Source organism: Oryctolagus cuniculus, chromosome 16, assembly GCF_051225735.1.
Source record: "Oryctolagus cuniculus isolate XC-2025 breed Fujian yellow rabbit chromosome 16, ASM5122573v1, whole genome shotgun sequence".
NCBI lineage: Eukaryota > Metazoa > Chordata > Mammalia > Lagomorpha > Leporidae > Oryctolagus > Oryctolagus cuniculus.
The window spans coordinates 52,163,050-52,187,896 of record NC_142882.1 but is presented as its reverse complement, the minus strand read 5'-3'; the positions used below and the strand labels follow the sequence as shown (position 1 = coordinate 52,187,896).

Here is a 24,847-nt window from a genome sequence, read left to right as displayed (position 1 = left end):
CCTTTTTCTCTGTCTCCCTCCTCTCTCTCTGCTTCCCAAATAACTACTTTTAAGTTGATGGAAAATGAACACTATGAAAAAACTATGCATATATATATATATATATATACACACATATTTCAAAATATTTTGCACCAAAATAAATTTATCTTTTAATTCCACTTTTCACTAATTTATTTATTCAAAAGGCAAAGTGACAGAGAGAAAAAAGGAGACAGAGTGGTAGACACTTCACTTCCATTGGTTCACCCTGAAAATAGTCTCAATAGCCACCTCCAGACCAGGCTGAAGCCAGAAGTCAGGAACTATGAGTCTCCTATGTGGGCAGTAGGGACACAAGTACTTGGGCCATCATCCACTGTTTTCCCAGGTACATTAGGAGGCAGCTGGATCAGAGGCAGAGCAGCGGGGACTCCTGGCACTCCAACACAGATTCCAGTGTCACAGAGGGCTGCTTAATCTGCAGTACCACAACATCAGCCACTTCCATGAATTTTTTTAAGTACTCTCAAACATTTTGGCTTTTAATTCCAGAAATACCAGTGAAACACAAGAGTAACCTTAGATCTAAATTACCATCATACAAACTGAAGAACAACTTTACACAAATAAAGACAAATCCTGCTAAGGTCAAAGCCCATACTCACTTCCAAACTGAAGTGAAAAATTGTGGTAATACATCAATTTTGATCACAACATTGTCATCATTATTAAAATTAAGACTGCAAAACCACTTCTAAATAATGGCTGCTTAATTTTAGAAACAAAAACAGAACAAAAACTTTGAGATAAAAAAATAATATATACCTCCACATAAGTCACTTTAAAGCAAATGTGAAAACTGAGAAGACTTACAAAAGAGAAATAATCTATCACATTTATTAAGGAAACTTCTAGATACCTGTCAAATTTTATCCAAAGGTTCATAAGGTATTATACTCAGATGAGTTTGCTAGACAATCTATAACACTTAAAATGCCTATTATTTTCATAATATTTTTTCAATTTCAAAGCCCTGTTTCTTAGCTAACTACTTCCCCATTACATCCTTTGGACATAAAATATAATTTTCTTTCCAATTAAAGAGATGACACATGACACCTGATTCAGGGTCACAAAAATCAGCAATAGAATGGAAACTTAAAGATGTAACTGATCCCTCAAAAGCCACATATTTTTATTTTGTTACAGTCTTCAACTGAACTATTCTATTCCATTAATGTTTTCACGGCAACATTATACAAAGTATTGTGTTCTATTAGGGTAACATTTCAGCCTTTATATTAAATGGAAAGAGCAGTATAGCAAAGAGTGCTCTAATGTCAATTCTAAAAACAAGCAGAACAAAAGGTTATAAAAATCAAGAGTTAACAGTGATTACCACTGTTACCACCTCATGGGAAAGCTACACAATGTTTTTGAAGTGTGTTTTTCTTCTTTTTAACTTTCTGTAATTTCCACATTGGTACAATGGTCATGAATTATTTTCTTATCAGAAATTTTTAATTTTAAACAAACATTAGCCAACATAACACCTCTAGCCTTGCAAATATAGTCAAAAAATTTCATAAAATGGATCTTCAATTTCTATGGTAAAACCCAATTTAAAACTTCAAAAAATCAAATACTTACATACTCTTCCCTCTCATGATAAATTTCCTGAAAAACACTGTTGCGCAACTGAATTACTTCTCGTTTTATTTTCTCAATTTCGGATCCATCATGGTCATCAGACTTTAATCAGGAGGAAAAAGTGGTTTGACAGGTTTATTAAAATAGAATAAAAACAAGTTTTCTTACAAGCAGCAGTGCAACACCTTTAATACATCACTGTGTGAGCTCTACACTTCCTTCAATACCAGCACACAACAGACCCACGGAACTCTGCTGAATTAATGTAAAACAATGCTAACACTGGCTTTTCCAAACCTACAAAAAGAAATTATGGAAAATAAAGACCTAAAATCAACTACATAGATTTTTATTGTCCCTTAATTTGCTATAGATTTTCTTTAAGATAGAAATGGTTAACTGCAAACACTGAGTAAAATGCTAAGAAAAATAACCAGAATACAACTAAATTCTCTAGAATTTTTATATAATATTTGGTGAAAAAACAAAAGAAACAAACAGGATGAGTCCAATGTGTAAAATAACCTTTCCTGCACCCCATGGGAGACCAGGAAAAGCACCTGGCTCCTGGCTCCTGCCAGGATCAGCGCGGTGCGCCGGCTGCAGCGGCGGCCATTGGAGGGTGAACCAACGGCAAAGGAAGACCTTTCTCTCTGTCTCTCTCTCTCACTGTCCACTCTGCCTGTCAAAAAAAAAAAAAAAAAAAAAAAAAAAAAAATAACCTTCCAGATTATGTATATTCACAAATTCGATGAAACTCCAATAGCATTTTAATAAAGAACCCCCTTAAAAGGTATGTATGCTTTAAAAGTTGAATGTAGGCTGGCGCCGCGGCTCACTAGGCTAATCCTCCGCCTTGCAGCGCCAGCATACTGGGTTCTAGTCCCGGTCAGGGCACCGGATTCTGTCCCTGTTGCCCCTCTTCCAGGCCAACTCTCTGCTGTGGCCCGGGAGTGCAGTGGAGGATGGCCCAAGTACTTGGGCCCTGCACCCACATGAGAGACCAGGAGAAGCACCTGGCTCCTGGCTTTGGTGCGCCAGCCACAGCGGCCATTGGAGGGTAAACCAACGGAAAAGGAAGACCTTTCTCTCTGTCTCTCTCTCTCACTAACTCTGCCTGTCCAAAAAAAAAAAAAAGTTGAATGTATATTCCTCAAGATTTGAAAAATTACACTAAAGAATAGGAGGGACCAGCACTATGGTATAGCAGGTAAAGCCACTGCCTGTACTGCTGGCATCCCATATAGGTACCGGTTAGAGTCCTAGCTGCTCCACTTCTGATCCAGCTCCCTGCTAAAGCACCCGGGAAAGTAGTGGAAGATGGCCCAAGTCCTTGGGCCCCTAAAATATGTTGGAGACTTGGATGAAACTCCTGGCTTCTAGCTTCAGCCTGGTCTACTCTTGACCGTTGCAGCCATTTGGGGAGAAAACCAGCAGATGACAATGAAGATCTCTCAATCTTTCTCTCTCTCTTTCTCTGCTTCTCCTTCTCTGTTACTCTTTCAAAAAAATAAATATTTTTTTAAAGACAGGATAAACTAGAAACCTCTTGAGTATGATACTTGTTCTAAGATAATCACAACTCCACTCCTAATGAAGTACTCAGAAGAAGAGAGATCAATGTGGGTTAAGACATAATATAGATTACTTCTTCCCATAAATCAAATCTACAAACGAACCCCACAGATTCCCAGTAGATACACAAAATTCCACGCTTAAGGAAGGAAGTTAGCCCAGATTAGAGCACCCTATCCCCTCCAGCTCTATTATCATACGAAAAAATTTTTTAAATACTTGAAAGAAATACATTCAGCCATCAAAAGAGATTTAACAAAATATACCAGCATCTTTTTTTTTTTTTTTTTTGACAGGCAGAGTTAGTGAGAGAGAGACAGAGAGAAAGGTCTTCCTTTGTCGTTGGTTCACCTTCCAATGGCCGCCGCGGCCAGCGTCCCAGGCCACAGCAGAGAGTTGGCCTGGAAGAGGGGCAACCAGGACAGAATCCGGCGCCCCGACCGGGACTAGAACCTGGTGTGCCGGTGCCACAGGCAGAGGATTAGCCTATTGAGCTGTGGCGCCAGCCAATATACCAGCATCTTAAAAATACTTTAACAAACCCTACCTCTGGAGAATGTAGTAGTTTTATATCTTCAAAGACATTAAAATGCCCAAACCAGAAGAGTCTTTAAAATTATTCTAAAATATTTATGTTTCCAAATATCAAAATAGTTGGTGCCGGCACTGTGTCATAGAGAGTAAAACCATGCCAGCATCATATGGGCACCAGTTCGAGTTGCAGCTGCTCCACTTCCAATTCAGCTCCATGCTAATGTGCCTAGGAAAGCAGCAGAAGATGGCCCAAGTCCATGGGCCCCTGTACCCATGTGACAGACCCGGAAGAAACTCCTGGCTCCTGACTGAATCAGCTCCAGCCATTGCAGCTGTTTGGGGAGTGAACCAGCAGATAGAAGACCCCCCTCACCTCCCTCTCTCTCTTTCTCTGCCTCTGTCTCTCTGTAATGCTGCCTTCCAAATAAATAAATAAATAAATAAATCTTTAAAACAAAAAAGTAGCCAGGTAAAATGCTTTCAAAGAACATTTAATGAAGTGGAAAAATGTTTATCTTATTAATATAATCTCAATTTTATTCACATATGAAGACAAAAATGTATATAAAGCAAAATATGACTGCAATGGTTCTCTTACCTTAAAGAGTACATTTAAACACTACTTTCTCAAAACAGAGCCCAAATAATGTAAGTTTCATGCAGAATTCAGTAAGAAACAACTGTTTCCTTACCTCTTCCAAATTACTCTTTTCAACCAATTTCCATCTCAGTCGAGCTTTCAGGCCTTTCAATGTCTTCTTAATGGACAACAAGTGATCCACACTGGGACTCTTATTTAGACATTCAATAATCTGCTTTTTAAACTAAGTGAGAGAGAGAATTACCATCTTTTCAAACACAATACACAATATGTACTGGTCACTTACTGACTGCTTAATTTTTGTCTATAAACATTAAACTAGTATTCTAAATTCAGATTGAAACACTAAGAAATTTTGTGATTTTCAACAAAACAATTCTACCAATTTCCTAATTATTCACTCTTTTATTTAGAAAATATCAGTTCCAGGACTCAAAGTAGCAAAGGCAAAAGTAATATTTCAAGCTGAGAAACATACTGTCAATATCAAAGCTAACAAGAATCCTTAATGAGGATATAAACTGAAATCTTCTTTCCCAAAAGAGGTTTGACAATATGTTCCTTTTAAGTCCATAATTACAATTTTAGGAATCTTTGCAAAAATTATGTATACAGATGATGTACAATGCTATTTATGGTAAGAAAAAATTGGAATTAAAGTTAATGTCCAACACAGATGAAAGGTTGGATAATTCTGTTGTATATCTAGGCAGGGATGATGATTCAGTCGCTCGAAATTACCATATAGAATCATTAATCATGAGGAAATGTTCATAATACACCATTAAATGAAGAAAATATTTTCAGATTACTCAAAATGGCAGTTTAAAGAGGGAGCTTGCTGCTCTAGTCTTGGAAAAGATAGGGTTGTTTTTGTTTTTGTTTTTGTTTTTTAACTTTTATTTAATATAAATCTCCAAAGTACAACTTTTGGATTATAGCGGCGTTTTTCCCCCCATAACCTCCCTCCCACCCACAACCATCTCATCTCCCACTCCCTTTCCCATCCCATTCTTCATCAAGATTCATTTTCAATTATCTTTAGAAGATAGTTTTTAAAAAGTGGAAAGCGCAGATTCAGGGAAGAGTTACAGAGAAAAGAGCAGAGGAAACCACACAAATTGGAGGGACACAGTGGACCTACGAGGAGTGCAAGTACACACACAACTCAGGACCCAGCACCCGAGAGCTTCCGCACCAGCATTGGAGAATCAGGTGAGACCAGACTGCAGCAGCCCAAGAACACTGGCAAAAAAGCTGCAGGAAGAACCTAGAGGGAATCCAGCTTGGAGCCCTGTGGGGGACAGTGTACCTGCCAAACTAGATGAGGAAAAACAAAGAGGGGGGGGCTGGGGGGCAGCAGTTCTCTCTCTCCCCTATCACCCTGCAACAGCGTCCTGTAACAAGTTGATAGAGAGGCAGGTGCTATTTTGGGCATGACCAGCTCATGTCTGCACCCAGCTGCCAGCCAGAGACTCCTGAGTCTGGTAGGGAGAAGAGATGGGCTGGGTGCTGGTGACTGTGGGAGGCTTGTGTGCCAGGACTGTGAAAAAACTGAGGCTGCACGGGAGGATTCAGGGTGTGGCTGGGATTTTGGGCAGTCACTGTGGGAGACTCCACATGATCAGGGCTTCCCAGTTACCTGGCAAGGGACATTGCTGGGGAATCTGAACTTACACTAAGGACTGCATAGATCCTTTGCATGGTCCTTGAGGCAGAGCAGATGAATAATATACCCACTGGGGCTAGCGCCCAGGCACTCGTCTCATTTGAGGAGAGGAGCTCAGCTGAGTCTACACCAACAGACAAGAACAAACCTCCCTCTGATTTAAAAAAAAAAAAGAGAGAGAGAGAGAGAGAGAGAGATTTACCACAGCAAACTTGGGTGTATAACCACAGACACACCCTTCACCCTGGAAACACTGAACAGAGCTCCTTGGCCATACCTACCACACGCCTCTAGGTATTCCCTGAAAGCAGACACTTCACTAATCCACTCAGACATAATCCAAAGATAAAAGCTACCACAGCAAAAAAGCAAAGAAGAAACCAAGGAGTATCTCCACAAATGCCAAAAAGCAAACATAACCATTCAAGAAGTAAGATTAAGAAAGACAACATGATGCCCCAAAAGAACACAACACTTCAATACTAGATTGTGAAGATGATGAGACTGAAGAAATGACAGAAATGGAATTCAAAAAATTGATCATAGAATTACTTAGAAGTAATCAGAAGCAAATCCACAAACTAACAAAATCCATATATAACATGAAAGAAAATTTCTCCCATGAAATTGAGATCTTAAAGAGATATCAAAATGGAATCTTGGAAATGAAGAATTTAATAGAACAAATAAAAAATGCAGCAGAAAGCCTTAACAACAGAATTGGTGAAGCAAAAGAAAGAATATCCAACTTAGAAAATAAAGCTCAGGAAATTATATAGTCAGCTGAAATACAAGAAGAAAAAATAAGAAAACTACAAAACACTGTCGGTAACCTACAGGATACTATCAAATGACCCAACACATGGGCTCTAGGAGTTCCTGAAGACGTGGGAAGAGAGAAAGGATTAGGAGGCCTTTTAGGTGAAATAATAACAGAAAAATCCCTAATTTGGAGAAAGAAAGATATCCAACTACAGGAAGCACATAGAACTCCTAATAGACATGATCAGAAAAGATATTTGCCATAACACATTGTAATCAAACTCTTCATGGTAAAATATAAAGAAAAGATTCTAAAATGTCCACAAGAGAAATGCCAGATTACTTCAGAGGATCTCCAATTAGACTCACAGAAGACTTCTCATCAGAATCCCTAAAGGCTAGGAGAGAATGGCAAGATATATTCCAAGTCTTAAGAGAAAAGAACCGTTAATCCAGAATACTATAGCCTGCAAAGCTCTTGCTTGTGAATGAAGGTGAAATAAAGACCTTCCATGACAAACAGAAATTGAAAGAATTTGTCACCATCCATCAGCCCTGCAGAAGATGCTTAAGGATGTGCTGCACACAGAAACACAGGAACATGGTTATCACTATGAAAGAAGGTAAAGGAAAGAAATCGCCCAGTAAAAGTACAAAGGAAGGGGCCAGGTTAAAGCCCCAGCCTGCAGCACTGGCATCCCATATGGGCGCCGGTTTGAGGCCTGGATGCTCCACTTCCTATGTAGTTCTCTGCTATGGCCTAGGAAAGTGGTGGAAGACGGCCCAAGTTCTTGGGCCCTTGCACCCACGTGGAAGACCCGGAAGAGGCTCCTGGCTCCTGGCTCTGGATAGGCTCAGCTCTGGCCATTGCAGTCATTTGGGGAGTGAACCAGCAGATGGAAGACTTTCTTTCTTTCTCTCTCTCTTTCTCTCTCCCTCTCTTCCTCCCTCCCTCCCTCCCTCCCTCTCTGCCTCCCTCTCTGCCTCCCTCTCTTCCTCTCTGCCTCCCTCTCTTCCTCCCTCCCTCCCTCTCTGCCTCCCTCCCTCCCTTCCTCTCTCCCTTCCTCCCTGGAAGTTTTAGCCACAGCCATTAGGGAAGAAAAAGAAATCAAAGGGATACAAACTGGTAAAGAGGAAGTCAAACTATCCCTATTTGCAGATGACATGATTCTATATATAGGGGATCCGAAAGACTCCACCAAGACATTATTGAAACTCATAGAAGAGTGTGGTAAAGTAACAGGATATAAGATCAATTCACAAAAATCAACAGCCTTTGTATACAAAGACAATGAATGACATGGCTGAGAAATAACTTCTAATGTCAATCACATTCACAAGAGCTACAAAAAAAAAAATCAAATACCTTGGAATAAATTTAACCAAGGATGTCAAAGATCTCTATGATGAGAATTACAAAACATTAAAGAAACAGAAGAAGACACAAAAAAATAGAAAAATCTTCCATGTTCATGGATTGGAAGAATCAGTGTCATCAAATGTCCATTCTTCCAAAAGCAATTTTCAGATTCAGTGTGATACCAATCAAAATATCAAAGACATTCTTCTCAGATCTAAAAATAATGATGCTGAAATTCATATGGAAACACAGAAGACCTCGAATAGCTAAAGCAATCTTATACAACAAAAAACAAAGCTGGAGGTATCACAATACTAGATTTCAAGACATATTACAGGGCAGTTATAATCAAAACAGCCTGGTACTGGTACAAAAACAGATGGATAGGCCAATGGAACAGAACAGAAATGCCAGAAATCAATCCAAGCATCTACAACCAACTTATATTTGCCAAAGGAGCTAAAATCAATCCCTGGAGCAAGGACAGTCAGCCTCTTCCACATGCAGAAATATGAAGTAGGACTCCTTACCTTACACCTTACACAAAAATCCATTCAAAATATATTAAAGACATAAATCTATGACCTGATACCATCAAATTATTAGAGAACATTGAGGAAACCCTGCAAGATATTAGCATAGGCAAAGAGTTCTTGGAAAAGACCCCAGAGGCACAGGCAATCAAACCTAAAATTAACAAATGAGATTACATCAATTTGAGACACTTCTGTACTGCTAAAGAAACACTCAGGAAAGTGAAGAGGCAACTAATAGAATGGGAGAAATTATTTGCAAACTATGCAATTGATAATGGATTAATAACCAGAATATACAAAGAGATCAAGAAACTCTACAACAACAAACCAAACAACTCAGTGAAGTGATGAAATGGGCAAAGGACTTAAACAGACATTTTTCAAAAAAGGAAATCCAAATGGCCAAAAGACACATGAAAAATTTTTCAAGTTCACTAGCCATCAGGGACATGCAAATCAAAGCCACAATGAGGTTTCACCTCACCCCAGTTAGAATAGCTTTCATACAGAAATCAACAACCAACAATGCTGGCAAGGATGTAGGGGGAAAGGTACCTGAATCCACTGTTGATGGGAATGCAAACTGGTAAAGCCACTAGGAAGACAGTTTGGAGATACTTCAGAAAACTGAATATAGACCTTGCATAGAACCCAGCCATCCTACTCCTGGGAATTAACCCAAGGGAAATGAACTCAGCAAATAAGAGTCATCTACATCCCCATGTTTACTGTGCATCAATTCACAATAGCTAAGACATGCAATCAACCTAAATTTTCATCAACTGAAGACTGGATAAAGAAATTATGGGATATGTACTCTATGGAATACTACACATCAGTTAAAAAAACAAAATCCGGCCATTTGCAACAAAATAGATGAATCTGGAAAACATCATACTTAGTGAAATAAGCCAGTCCCAAAGGGACAAATATCTTATGTTCTCCCCAATCTGTGATAACTAATAGAGCACCTAAAAGGAGATCTGTAGAAGTCAAATTGACACTTCGAGAAACAGTAACTTAAATAGCCATTGTCTTGACTGTCGGGGAACAGGTTTTTGGTTTTGTTTTGTTTTTCATTTTTTTCTCTTCTTTATAATATTTGCTGACCTCTTTACTTAACATAACATTAATCCTATGTGTATAAAGTCCATTGAGGATGGATCTCATTAAAAAAATAAGAGTGGGAGCCAGGTGCTTATACTGGTTTCCTGCAGTCATTGGAAGGTGAACCAATGGCAAAAGGAAGACCTTTCTCTCTGTCTCTCTCTCTCTCTCTCACTGTCCACTCTGCCTGTCAAAAAAAAAAAAAAAATAAGAGTGGGAATAAGAGAGTGAGGAGGAAGCTTGTAACCATAAAGCAGTATAGTTCTCATACATTCCTATGGACTTACTTCTAAGGGGATACAGTTTAAAAACTTGTCATGGGACTCCAAATCTCATTAGGCTGGGTGTAAAAATGCCATCTTAAGTGTTAAAGTGACCACATTAAGTGTTAAAGTAATCATAAAGATAGGATTAAGTGTTAAAGGGATCAAATAATTAAGGCCAAGTGTCTGGTAATAATAATAGGTAGAATCAAAAAGAAGAGAATGGGGGCCAGTGCCATGGCGCAGGTTAATCCTCCACCTGCGGCACCAGCATCTATATGGGCACTGGTTCTAGTTCTGGCTGTTCTTCTTCCAATTCAGCTCTTTGCTATGGCCTGGGAAAGCAGTAGAAGATGGCCCAAGTCTTTGGGCCCCTGCACCCATGTGGGAGACCTGGAAGAAGCTCCTGGCTCCTAGCTTCAGATCAGCACAGCTCCAGCCATTTGGGGAGTGAATCAACAGAAGGATGGCCTTTCTCTCTGTCTCTTCCTCTCACTGTCTGTAACTCTACCTCTCAAATAAATAAATAAAATATTAAAAAGAAGAAGAAGAGAATGTTCCAATAGGGAAGCAGTCCACACAGCAGAACTCATAGAATGACAATGGCTTTAAATAGCACTCTGACTTCAGAATCATCCTGTAAGGCATTCTGGTCTGGCTGAAAAGCCCATGAGAACATTTCAGTCATGGAAAGCCAAGACACTGTGGCAAAAAAAAAAAAAATGTTCTATATGAAGGATCTCTGTGAGAGAGACCCCAGTGGAAAGACGTGGCCATCAAAGAAGAATGTATTTTTCTCTGAGGAAGAAGAGAACTTCCACTTTGCTTATGGCCTTGTCTAAATACTGATGGAGACTGTGGATTTAAAAGGCTTCCATAGCCTTGGCAGCTCATGTCAAAAGCCTTGAGTGATCGCTGATGTCATACGTAAGAGTGTTAACTGTTACATTATCAACAGAAGTCACTGTACACTTACTTCCCATGCAGGACTTCTATCCTCAGTGAGTTGTATTATGAGAATTAACTGTAAAACTTGTTCTCAAACAGGTTTGTGGGGGGGTTCAAATTGTTGAAATCTTTACTTAGTATAGCGTTGGTCTTCTGTGTATAAAGTTAATTAAAAATGAATCTGGCCAGCGTCGCGGCTCACTAGGCTAATCCTCCGCCTTGCGGCGCCAGCACACCAGGTTCTAGTCCCGGTCAGGGCACCGGATTCTGTCCTGGTTGCCCCTCTTCCAGGCCAGCTCTCTGCTGTGGCCCGGGAGTGCAGTGGAGGATGGCCCAAGTACTTGGGCCCTGCACCCCATGGGAGACCAGGATAAGTACCTGGCTCCTGCCATCGGATCAGCGCGGTGCGCCGGCCGCAGCGCACCGGCCACAGTGGCCATTGGAGGGTGAACCAACGGCAAAGGAAGACCTTTCTCTCTGTCTCTCTCTCTCACTGTCCACTCTGCCTGTGAAAAAAAAAAATTAAAAATGAATCTTAATGGAGAATGGGACTGGGAAGGGAGAGAGAGGAGGAGATGGGGTGGGAGTGAGGATGGAAAGGTGGGTGTGGTGTAAAGAATCACTATATTTCTAAAGTTGTATTTATGAAATTTGTACTCGTTAAATAAAAGGTTTCTTTGAAAAAATAATGAATAAACAGGAGCTAACTCCAATAAAAATTTTTTAAATAAAGAAAATATTTTCAAAATAGCCTACAAGACAAAGCAATGCATCATAGATAGACAGACAGGTGGGTGTATACACATACACACAAGAGTACTTTAAGAAGTTCCTGGAAAAAGAATTAAGAGACAAGTTTACTTTGGTGGGAAAAATCTGAAATCTGTACATAGTTTTTTTTAGTAATGCACATTTTCCACAAACTTCCTTATGAGCTCTTGTATATTATGTCACCTCCAAATAGAATATACTCTGAAACTCTCAGAGTAGGGGTTTTTAAGTCATATTTTTATTTCTTCTTTGCTTTCTGTATATAGCAAGTTTTCTATAATAAACTTTTATGGTTAGAAGAAAATGATAAATGCTGTCAAAGACATAAGAAAATCAAAAGGTTAAGAAAAAAATATTAAGTATATTTTATCAACAAAAATCACAATGTCCACTTTATAGTGAATTCCATTCTATGCCATCTAACAATGACCATTCTGTTAACAATAAGTAATTTACCAACACACTGAATATTAAACTGCTTGTGAAAAAATTTAAGTGTTAAAAATTTCAAAGAAATATATAAAATCAATTAGAGAAAGTGTAATCCAACCTCAACACTGTCCTTGTACTTGGCTTGTACTGAGGCAATGAGTCTTTCCTCTGAACGGATCTTCTGTAGCACTTGACCATATGTATCTAAAATGATCTCCTTGTCTGTATCACCTTGCTCCTAAATAAAACCACACACATGAAATTATGCATAAGGGAAGTCAAAATAATTAAACCTTCAATTAAAATTGATAAAGTTCAAAATGGTACCTTTGATAAACTTCTATAGCCATTTCAAAATATTTTTATACAAAAATATTTTCTAAACATTAGAGAGACTGATATCAAACATGTCCATATAGAAAATTTTACCCCTATTACACTACAGATTACTCCTGAAGCTCCCTGGAGAAGAGTGCTAAAGGAAATCAGGGATATTACTACAATTATACAACAATTACACAACATATAGAATGTCAACCATTATTTTTTTAAATCATTTATTAACCATTTCTAAAATCAAGACTGACAAAAACATATATCACATATATCAGGATTAAATAATAAGGAAATATAGCAATATATACTGTCACATGCTATGAACTAATCTGCAAAACTAAAAAAAGTAAGAAGTAAAATGAAAAGTACAACCACCGCGACTTTAGCAAGCAGCCTAAATAACCTGGAAGGAGTCCTAGTGAGCAATGTTACAATTTGAAAATACTCTTTACAGGAGCTACACAAATTTTTAATTTGATATAGCACTACAGATGTTTGGCACAGCAGTTTAGACACTGCTTGTGATCCCTGCATCTCATATCAGAGTGACTGGCTTCAAATCTAGACACCATGCCCAATTCCATCATCCTGCGAATGCACACACCCTGGGAGGCAGCATTGATGGTTCAAGTAGTTAGATTCCTGCTACCCACATAAGTGACCCAAATTGAGTTCCTGGCTTCAGTTGGCCTGGCCCAGCCCCAGCTATTGTAAAGCATCTGGGGAATGAATCAGGAGGCAGGAAATATTTCTCCTTCCTTTTTTCTCTCTCTTTCATTCTGTGAATATGTGTGTATGTGTTTTGCATGAGTGTATTTACCTTCCAAATAAATTAAATACATACTTTTTTTTTTTTTTGACAGGCAGAGTGGACAGTGAGAGAGAGAGACAGAGAGAAAGGTCTTCCTTTGCCGTTGGTTCACCCTCCAATGGCCGCTGCGGCCGGCGCACCACGCTGATCCGATGGCAGGAGCCAGGAGCCAGGTGCTTCTCCTGGTCTCCCATGGGGTGCAGGGCCCAAGCACCTGGGCCATCCTCCACTGCACTCCCTGGCCATAGCAGAGAGCTGGCCTGGAAGAGGGGCAACCGGGACAGAATCCAGCGCCCCGACCGGGACTAGAACCCGGTGTGCCGGCGCCGCTAGGCGGAGGATTAGCCTAGTGAGCCGCGGCGCCGGCCTAAATACATACTTTTTAAAAGCAAGAGAGAAAAAGGGCTACTGAGCAATCGTGTGTCTACTTCCAGAGCTCTCCTAACTTTCAAGTTTTCACAAGCTCTAAGGAGTAATTTCTTTGAGGAAAAAAAAGATTTTATTTATTTGAAGGCAGAGTTAGAGAGAAAGAGAGAGAAGAGACAGTCAGACAGACAGAGATCTTCCACCAATTGGTTCACTCCACAAATGGCTGCAACGGGTAGGGCTGCACCAGGCTGAAGCCAGGAGCTAGGAGCTTCACTCGGGTGTCCACGACAGGTACAGGGACCCAAGACCTTGGGCCATCCTTTACTGTTCTTCCAGGCACATTAGCAGGGAGCTGGATCAGAAGTGGAACAGCCAGGACTCAAACGGGTGCCCATATGGGATGCCAGCATTGCAGGTTACGGCTTTACCCACTATGCCACAGCACCGGCACCAGGAGTCATTTCTAACAGTCATTGGGTATGATGGACTCAAGAATCAAATGATATAGAGAGCTGATCCTTCACATTAAAAGGAGTTTTCTTTGGCATAGGCATTTGGTTAAGCAAAATGCTGTTTAAGACATCCACATCTCATATCAGAGTGCATGGGCACTTCTTCACTCCAGCTTTCTGCTAATTGCAGACCCTGAGAGGCAGCAGGTGATGACTCAAACAACTGGGTCTCTGCCATCCACAGATGAGATCTCAACTGAGTTCCCAGCTCTAGGGGGAATCTGTAGTCAATCAGCAAATGGGAGTTTTCTTTTTTCCTGTCTCTCCTTAGCATTCCTAGAATTAAAAATTGGGTTTTTTTATGTAAAATATCCCATGAAAGTGAAATGCAACTCTACAGAATAATAAAATTGCACTCTATTTGGATTAGAACTTGATAGTGTTACTCTCTCGAAAAGCTCTGTCACAGGAAAGCTAAGAGCAGCCAGTGAAACCTGCTTCATTAAGGAAGCAAAGACAAGGTCAGTACTCACAATCAGAGACACCTCCAGCTCTTTGCAGAGACAGGACTCAGTCTTCTCTAGGATCTCATCAATGTTACCAACTGTATCATCAGAGCTTGCTGGTTCTTCCACAGAGAGATCAAAAACCTTTTTTGCAAAAAATAAAAACACAACATATCTCATTTAATTAATTCAATTAGTAGCCACTGTGCCCTTACACCTGAAGCAGAGCATTAAGCTATCTCCAGGACAATGTATAGGGAAACAAGAATACAGACAAAAGCTAAAGCACCCGCTGTGGCAACACTCACGTACCAGAAGGGAAAAGGCACTGACACACAGCTGATCTGAGAAAAAGCAGCAGTATAGACAGGTGAGGGGACAATCCAGAGAAAAAAACAGGACCAAAACCAAGACAATGGTTTTTTAGAGCACTGAAAGCAGCGGTGTGAAAACTCAGAGAGTCCTGCACCCTCAGGTGTAAGGTGGGACTCCGACGGGGAACAGGCAGACAGTGTCACTCAGGAACCAAGAAGGCAGATGCTTGGGTATCTATTCTTCTTTGTGTACCAACAGCACCATGCACGCGCTCTCTCTACCTTTAAGGTGCTCTGGAACCACGCTACGAGACGCTGCAGAGAAGCCTCTGTCTCACTTCTAATTTTGGTGAACTCCTCCCGTTTATCACACTTCCAGTCATAAAATTTTCTAAGGATATCCTCAGAGTGTGTTCCTTCTTTGGCCGGTCCATACACTGCTTCTAAAGAGGCTGTCAAATCCTACAGAGAGATACTCTTATGTTTATTAAAGCTTATTAACTGCTCATTAGGATTCAAGTCCAGTGTTAGAATCCAAAGAACAGGAAATCAGAATAAAACTTAGAATCACTTAACAAGGACACAACACAAGGCTATCTAGATAGTGACTTCAGAGTATTTGAGATTTCCAATTTTCAGATTAGGGTACCTAACCTGTATTAAACTTTAAAAATAAGGCAGCCTTAAAGATAACCTTGGTTACAGACTCTCAACCTATTTTACAAACAATTCATAGGAAGAAATAAATCTTTATAGGGTAAAGTAGAAGTTGCTTTGTAGAAAGGTAAATTCTTACTACACCATCACACTTTCATATGCAAGGCTTACTTCACCATTTTGGAAGAAATTAAGCTATATAATTCTACTTAAGAATTATTTCAAACCAGGGCTCCAGCGGTTCCTGAATCATACACAGCATGATCAATACCACATCTTCATCAGGGTATAGAGAGAAACAGGGTCCAGATGTCCCTGAATATTCTCATCTCCAAATTTCTAGCAAGTAGATTCCCAGAAATCCAAATAAGGTAGATAGCAGCCACTGTCCAACTTAGTACCAGAGATACTGACAAAATCATTAAAAATTCAAATACATGAAAGTTAGAAGGATTAAAAAGAGAAAAAAAGGATTGTTTTCAAATTACATGACCATACAGAAAGCTCAGAGTATCAAGAGACAAATGAGAATTAAATCAGCAGAACTGCCAGAAAGACACTGATATATGATAACCTCTATTTGATCAATAATAATGAGGAAATGGAAAATAAGACAACACAAAATAAAAGCAGTCAAAAGTACAAATAGCTTAGAGTTAAGATAAATTGTCTATTTTTAGAGAAAATTTCTAAACAATATTATAGGACCACAAAAACAAAAAAGATCCAAATAAACAGAGAATAGTATTATGTCACTAGGTGCAGTGACCTGCCACTACCACGTTCATTCATTCCAAACTCGACTCACTGCTGACAGTGACAGGGCTGAAGGCACACTGACCATGTGCCTAAAAGCCCTCTAGCTCAAGGATCAGGGTCCCTTCTCCCTAACTCTGATGCATGGCCCTCCTAGATTTTCTGCCAGAATGCAATGGACAACAGGGAGCCCACATGCCTGCTATGGGTCCTATCTCCCGGAGTTTCCTAAATGAATGCTGCTCTAGCAAGCCGGGAGAGTCTGGCCATTCTGCCTTCTTTGTAAAACAGATCCATAAATATTAAATATACCAGAATGAACGTTTAATTCCATCAAAAACCAGAATTCAGCAAAGGAAAAAAATTTTGCAGCTATCAGTACTATCTGAAGTCTCAAGGTTAATACAATTTCACCTCTCAGATGATACACTTATAATTTAAAATATACTTAATTATTTTAAATGTAATTCCAACCTTCAAGGTTTTTAAACGTTTATTAAGAAGTAACTCATCTACTTCCAGAATAAAAACTTCTACTGCCATGTATAGCTTCTGTTGCACTTCATTTCTTTCGGCAATCAAAATATTGCCTTCAGTCTGGAGGAAGAATAAAACAATAACTGTTACTACAGAGATATTATTTACACATTGAACTATATGAAGAAAGTGAGCTCTAAAATTTAACATTACATTCTCCAAACACAGTAGCATACACTGCTCTCCTTAGATCTAAAATGACAAAAAAAAAAAACTCTATTAATTCAAATAACTAAAATTCAACAATCCTGTCCTGCTAATCTATATTTTCCCCTTATCCTGCAAAAGTGGAATTTCCATTTTTCTTTGAGAAAATCAGACAAGATCCTATTATTAATTATATTCTGCCCCCTCCTGCTCCCATACCATCCTCAACTCCTTTACCCACTCATCTTTCAAGAGTCAGTTAAACTCTACTAGGCTGAAACCACCAGTTCACCCAAAAGGAATATGTAGAAATACATGTATGAAAGATACCCAAAAGTCCTGTGCATTGTCTCTAGTACAGTACTTACCAAACTGTACTGAAACTGCTATTATACCCATCCCATAATCAAGAGAGAAAGGATCAGGTCTTAGAAAAATTCTTATCTCCATTACCTATAATATACCTGGCCCATATACTTAACAGCTTAAATTTTAGTATAGTCTTTCTTATATAGCTCAATTAGACTATTTTGTAACAAAAAAAACAGGAAAAGAAACTGAAATAAATACCACTTCTTTCATCCAATAAAAGAAAAACGGCCATCATATTAAGAACTATGCAAACCGCATTAAGTAACAATTTTAAGACCCAAAGTAATTAAAAGAAATAAAATGGCAACTACATCTGAGTGACAATTACGACCTGGTGTTTATCCAATAATCCATCCCTCAATTTACCAAATGAACTTTAAGTCCTGAAACATCAGTAGTGGTAGAAACAAATATTTGCTTTTTAAAAACATTACATTTGGGCCGGCACTGTGGCATAGCAGGTAAAGCCATTGTTTCGGTGCTGGGATCTCATATGGACTCCAGTTTGAGTCCTGGCTGCTCCTCTTCCAATCCAGCTCTCTGCTATGGCCTGGAAAAGCAGAGTCCTTGGGCCCCTGCAACTACGTGGGAGACCCAGAAGAAGCTCCTGGCTCCTGGCTTCAGATCGCCACAGCTCCAGCCATTGCAGCCAACTGGGGAGTGAACCAGCAGACAGAAGAACTCTCTCTCCCTCCCTCACTCCTTCCCTCCCTCCCTCCCTCCCTCCCTCTCTCTCTCTCTCTCTGCCTCTCCTCTCTCTAACTCTGACTTTCAAGTAAATAAATAAATCTTTTTTAAAAATTACATTTTTACTACTAGGATACCAAGTCCTTTTAAAGCTACATACATTAATCCATGCCCCTCTGCTCTGAACTCAAATTTGCTCAAACTACAAAAACAAAAGAAAACCAAAAAAAGCAGTTCTTTTTCAGCTATTCATCTTATTATATAAAAATACCTGAAGAAGTGTTTAATATTGACAATCTGAATTGTCTAAAAAAAAGAATATATATATATATTTTTTTTTTGACAGAGTGGACAGAGAGAGAGAGAGAGAGACAGAGAGAAAGGTCTTCCTTTGCCGTTGGTTCACCCTCCAATGGCCGCTGCGGCCCATGTGCTGCAGCCGCCACACCGCGCTGATCCGATGGCAGGAGCCAGGTGCTTCTCCTGGACTCCCATGTGAGTGCAGGGCCCAAGGACTTGGGCCATCCTCCACTGCACTCCCTGGCCACAGCAGAGAGCTGGACTGGAAGAGGGGCAACCAGGACAGAACCCAGCGCCCCGACCGGGACTAGAACCCAGGGTGCCAGCATCGCAGGCAGAAGATTAGCCTATTGAGCTGCAGCACCGGCCATAAATTTTCTTTCAAGTACTTTTCTTAAGTCAGACATGCCTGGGTTTAAATTTCCTATTAACATTTAGAACACATGAGTATAATCTTGAAAATTCCTTAACCCTTCTGAGCCTGCTTCCTTACTTATAAAATGGGAGCAAAAATGGTCATACTAAACGTAAGTGTAGGAAAACATTTTAAGTTACCTATATATTACCCATGCTTCATATGTATTCAAAACTTATATTTTTTCTTCCATAAGAAGAAGTGACCCATTAGGATCTATATGTAAAGTAATCCAAATCTAACCCTTCTCCAAACTAAGCATTCCCGACAGTCCCGCTCTGAATATCCTGCTCATACTTCTACTTCAGAGCCAGTTGCGTGGCCAACTGGCCCATATACCTACAAAGGAGGAGTAAGACTCTTAGGATATAAACCAAGATGCAGAAACTACCAATACTTAAGACGAGGCAGGCCTAACCTCAAGTACAGACCTCATAGGTGCTATGGAAAGCTATAAGGGGTGGGGGTGGGGGGGAAATATCTTCACAAGGAGTTCTGGTCAGCTTAACATAATTCACTAAAGAAAACTGCAACAGGCAATATACCAGTTCTGAGGCTAACCAAGAACTAATATGAAATTTTTCATTTTTCTTACATTACCCCACACATATAATCAATTCCCATTCAATACCAGGTGGCCAAGACAGTGTCTAACAGTAAGGCAGGGTTCAAAAGTGCAGCATAAAACACATCATTCAGACTACGTGACAAGATCCACATTACTAGACAAGGTGGCTCCATGCCCCTCAAAAGCCATTAACTCTTGGGGCTGGCGCTGTGGCGCAGCGGGTTAACGCCCTGACCTAAGCACCGGCATCCCATATGGGTGCCGGTTCAAGACCCGGCTGCTCCACTTCCGATCCAGCTCTCTGCTATGGCCTGGGAAAGCAGTGGAAGATGGCCCAAGTCCTTGGGTCCCTGCACCCACGTGGGAGACCCGGAAGAATCTCCTGGCTCCTGGCTTTGGATCCGTGCAGCTCCGGCCATTGCGGCCAATTGGGGAGCAAACCAGCGCATGGAAGACATCTCTCTCTCTCTCTCTCTCTCTCTCTCTCTCTCTCTCTGCCTCTCCTCTCTCTGTGTAACCCTGACTTTCAAATAAATAAATAAATCTTTTTTTTAAAAAAGCCATTAGCTCTTAAAACTCCCTAGCACAGTTTCCAGGGCCCTCAAGATTCTTTACCAAGTGTTTGCAGTTTATGGTTTCTTCCAGTGGGGATACAATTCACTAGTCAGAAATTATATTTCCCATAAACAATGTTGCCTGGTAATGTGACTGAAATATCATTTTATCATATTATCAAGGAATACAGAGAAGGAGTTCATCAAAGGTGATATTCTCATATAAAATGGGAAAAGATTTTGTTAGCGCTGTATCCACAATTACCATGTATCTACCCTATCTTTTTTTTCTTTAAAGATTTATTTTTATTTATTTGAATAGCACAGTTATAAAGAAAGAGAGGGAGAGATAGAGTGAAAAGAGATTTTTGATTTGTTGGTTCACTTCCCAAATAGCAACAACAGGCAGGGCTGGGCCAGGCTGAAGCAGAGAGCCAGGATTTCCAGCCAGATCTCCTATGTGGGTTAGGGGCCCAAAGACTCAGGCCATCTTCCACTGCTTTCCCAGGCTCATTAGAGGGGAGCTGGATAGGAAGTGGAGCAGCCAGGACTCAAACTAGTGCCCATATGGGATGCCAGCAATGCAGGCAGCAGCTTTGCCTACTATGCCACAATACCGGCCCCTATCCTATCTTTCATATAAGACAATAAAAGAATCGAATTAATAATACAAAGATACAATATAAGTTAAATATTTTAGGTAAATAAAGTATTACAATTCCTGTGGTCCCTCTGCTTTCTCAAAAGGCAGTATTTGTTTATGTTCAATAAATAAAAACCAAAATTATCAACTCACCACATTACCGCAGGTTTGAATCTTCTCCTGAGCTAGATTGTATTCTGCCCAAAGGATCTCTAATTCATTCATAGAAGGTAGGGTAGTAAAGCACCCCTCATCCAACACCTGCATAGCTTCTGAAAGGTCATCTCCAAAACGAACATTAATGTTGACACGCCTATAAAAAAACAAACAGCAAAGAGAAAAAGATCAAGAAATTAGAATGCTGGTGTAAGAACAACTTAAACAGTAATGGTCTAAAGTTACTATTTACAGCACTGGCTGTGAATAAGTACTTTTTTTTTTTTTTTTAAACAGGCAGAGTAGACAGTGAGAGAGAGAGAGAAAGAGAGAGAGAAAGGTCTTCCTTTTGCCGTTTGTTCACCCTACAATGGCTGCCGCGCTGCAGCTGGCGCACTGCGCCTATCCGAAGGCAGGAGCCAGGAGCCAGGTGCTTCTCCTGGTCTCCCATGGGGTGCAGGGCCCAAGCACTTGGGCCATCCTCCACTGCACTCCCAGGCCACAGCAGAGAGCTGGCCTGGAAGAGGGACAACCGGGACAGAATCCGGCGCCCCGACCGGGAGTAGAACCTGGTGTGCCGGCGCCGCTAGGCGGAGGATTAGCCTATTTAGCCACGGCGCTGGCCAGAAGTACTTTTTAAAACTTAAAATAAATCATATATAACTTTAATACAAAAACCTTTAATTAAAAAAATATTTGTGGCAGGGCTGGCATTGTGGTGTAACAGGTAAAGCCACTACCAGTTTGAGTCCCAGCTGTTCCAATCCCGATGAAGCTCCCTGCTAATGGCTTAAGAAAAGCAGTGGAAGATGGCCCAAATGCTTAGAGCCCTGCCACCCACATGGGAGACCTAGAAGACACTATGGGCTCCTGGCTTTGGCCTGGCCTGCTGGCTTTGGCCTAGCTCAGCTCTGGCCATTGCGGTCATCAGTGGAATGAACCAGCAATTGGAAGATCTCTCTCTGTGACTCTCCCTGTCTCTCTTTCTGTAACTTTTTCAAATAAATAAATTTTTAATATATATATATATTTGTGGAAAAATAATTTTATTAGACAGGCGCTTTAACCAACTAAGCCACAGCGCCAAAGCTTGGAAAAATGATTTTTAAAAATATCTTATATAAAAGGACAACTTCAAAAGTCTGCAGAACTTAAAATACCAAATAAACCTTCACTTTCTAGTCTACAATTAGATGTATAAATACTGTATTAAAAATTTTAGACATTGGAGTGGGTGTCTGGCCTAGCAGTTGAGATGCCTGCATTCTTTATCAGAGTACCTGGATTCAATTGCTGGCTCTGGCTCCTGCCTCCAGTCTCCTGCCAATGCACACCCTAGAAGGTAGCAGTGATGGCTCAATAACTGGATTGTTGCCAGTCACTTAGGAGACCCCAATCCAGCCCAGATTCAGTCTTTATAGGCATCTGGGGAGAAAACCAGCAAAAGGGAGAGCACTCTCTTGGTCTTCAATTTTTTTAAAAATGTATACACAGCCAATCCTGCTAATCAAGATTATAGGCACATAGTAATTATACCCTAACAAACAATCAGCATTTGCTGAGCTTAAAAATAAATTTAAAAAAAGCAATCAGAGGGCGGGTGTGGGTGCCCATTTATGTTGCAGCTGCTCCTGTTCTGATCCAGCTCCCTGCTAATGGCCTGGAAAAGCAGTGGAAGACAGCTTAAGTGTTTGGGCCTCTGAATTCACGTGGGAGACCAGGAAGAAGCTCCTGGCTCCTGGCTTCTGATTGGCCCAGCTCCAGCAGTTGCAACCATATGGGGAATGAACCAGTGGATAGAAGACCTTTCTCTCTGTCTCTCGCTCTCCCTATCTATAACTCTACCTCTCAAATAAATAAAACTCTTTTTAAAAAAAGTAATCAGAAAGGCCAATTAGCTGAACTTTTAAGATTCACCACCCAAATGAGTTTTTTGTAGTTTCTAAGTAGACTGCCACCATTTTAATAGCACACTCTTTCCTCAAATGTAGATTAATATTGGGTCACTTTGATACAAAGTCTGGCTCACAGCTTTGCCAGAACAGTCACTTGATTTTTTATTTAGTCTCTACCATGACCAAGTTATTCAAACTCTTAAAAGGCTTATAAACCACTGTCAACTGAAGGATTTAGACTACAGAATATAAATTTTTATCAGGAAAATTAAAAAAAACCACAGTATTCATTCAAGACAATATCTTCTTAGTGTGTCAAAGTGCAGAGGAAAATAAATTACCAGTTTAGCAGTTTGGTGCGTACAGGGAACTAGGGAATGGGTACTTGGCCTACCCCATGCTAGACTGCCCATTTCAAGTCCCAGCTTCACTCCCAGTTCCAGTTTCCTACATAATGCACACCCTGGGAAGCAACAGGGGATCCCTACAGTAGCTGGGTCTCTGCAGACACCTGGGAGATCTGAATTGGGGTCCTAGATTCCAGTTTTGGCCTGCCCCAGCCTGGCTGTTGCAGGAATTTGGAAACTAAGCTGTGTGTGCTGTGCATCTGATTGGCTGGTTGGCACACACTAATGATCCCATGCTCTCACTAGCTCGCTCGCTCGCGCGAGCGTACTCTCTCTCTGCTTCTTAAATAAATAAATTTTAAATAAAAACAGATGCAGAGTATTTGCAGTAGAAAATATTTTCTTTCAAAAAAGGGTAGGGAGGGGCCAGTACTGTGGCATAGCAGGTAAAGCTGCCTGCAGTGCCCGCATTCCATATGGGGGCCAGTTTGAATCCCAGCTGCTCCACTTCCAATCCAGCTCCCTGCTAATATGCCTGGGAAAGCAGCGGAAGAAGGCCCAAGTGCTTGGGCTCCTGTGCCCACGTGGGAGACCCGGAAGAAGCTCCTGGCTAGGCTTTGGATCAGCCTAACTCCAGCCACTGCGGACATTTACGGAATGAACCAGCAGATGGAAGACTTCTCTCTCTGCCTCTGCCTCTAACTCTGCCTTTCAAATAAATAAATAAACTCTTAAAAAAAAAAAAAAGAGTAAGATAAAACCCCTATACAATTCTAAAACAGACTTTTAGTAACACAGAATAAACTACACAAGACTTGCTAACCAATTTTTTCTGATTCTATGAAGATTACTTCACAAATAATCTTTTTTAAACAGAGTACAATTAATTCAAATTACTGAAATATTTAGTTCCAGTATACTCCTGAAAACAACCCCAAAGAAAACTATGGGACACAATAGTTTCTCAACAAACTACCCCTCAGAAGTTGAGTTGATTCTTTTTATGATTTCACTCTCAGCGATGACCTTGAGTCACTTCAGCTCCAAGTTAGTAACAACGGAAAACTCATAAAAACATTATAAAATTCACTTCAAGAAAAACTTCTCTTAATTTCTCTCTTTAAAGCCAAAAAATAAAGATTACATATCACAGCAGAAATAGGTATTCAGCCTAATGGCTAAGATGCCCATGCCCCACATCAGAGCGTCTGGATTTGATTCCGGGATCCATTCTTGGCTCATTTTCTACCTACCTAGACTAGGAGACAGCAATGACAGCTCAAGTATTCGGGTCTCTGCCACACATATTGGATACTTGGGCTGCCAAGCCCCAGCTGTCACGCATTTGGGAAGTGAACCAGCACAAGGGAGATGTCTCCTCCCCTCTCCTCTCCTCCACTCTTCTCTCTCTCACTCCAATAAATTTTTCTCAAAGTAAAAAGGGTGGGCACGCAATATAAAGAAAACACCAGCTAATTAACAATTATTTTAAAGTATCCTTCTCAAAAACATGCTTTTACCTACCTAATTTCTTTCAGTATTTCCACCTTTGCTGCCAGATTTTTCATTCTGGTACCTATACGAGTCTTTAAAGTACTCTCTAAATGTTTTGTCAAATCCATGGTATTTGCTTTCTCTTGCTGAAACGAAGAACAAGCACATCCCAGTGAGATCTAAAGAGGAAACTGTTTTTCTGCTACTATTCAAATGATCTTTTCATTATAATTAAACAAAATTTTAAAGGTTAAAAAATGTTAGGCCACAGGTAACAAAAAACTGGCTTCCCTACTAATTGAGATATAAAAAAGAATCCATTCCCAGTTCTCTACATTCAT

General features: G+C 40.3%; 1 protein-coding gene across 3 annotated transcripts in view; it reads right to left on the bottom strand.

The window, feature by feature from the left end:
• STK31 (serine/threonine kinase 31) overlaps positions 1 to 24,847 on the bottom strand; it is an 85,326-nt gene that overhangs the window by 35,377 nt on the left and 25,102 nt on the right. For all 3 annotated transcript variants that reach the window (XM_089315397.1, XM_051852819.3, XM_051852818.3), the window contains exons 9-16: positions 24,537 to 24,652; positions 20,768 to 20,927; positions 16,866 to 16,988; positions 15,261 to 15,440; positions 14,692 to 14,808; positions 12,309 to 12,428; positions 4,434 to 4,565; positions 1,633 to 1,734 (exon numbers count right to left, since the gene is read on the bottom strand). In XM_089315397.1, the coding sequence (XP_089171523.1) occupies positions 1,633 to 1,734; positions 4,434 to 4,565; positions 12,309 to 12,428; positions 14,692 to 14,808; positions 15,261 to 15,440; positions 16,866 to 16,988; positions 20,768 to 20,927; positions 24,537 to 24,652 (1,050 nt within the window). The remainder of the gene's footprint in view (positions 1 to 1,632; positions 1,735 to 4,433; positions 4,566 to 12,308; positions 12,429 to 14,691; positions 14,809 to 15,260; positions 15,441 to 16,865; positions 16,989 to 20,767; positions 20,928 to 24,536; positions 24,653 to 24,847) is intronic.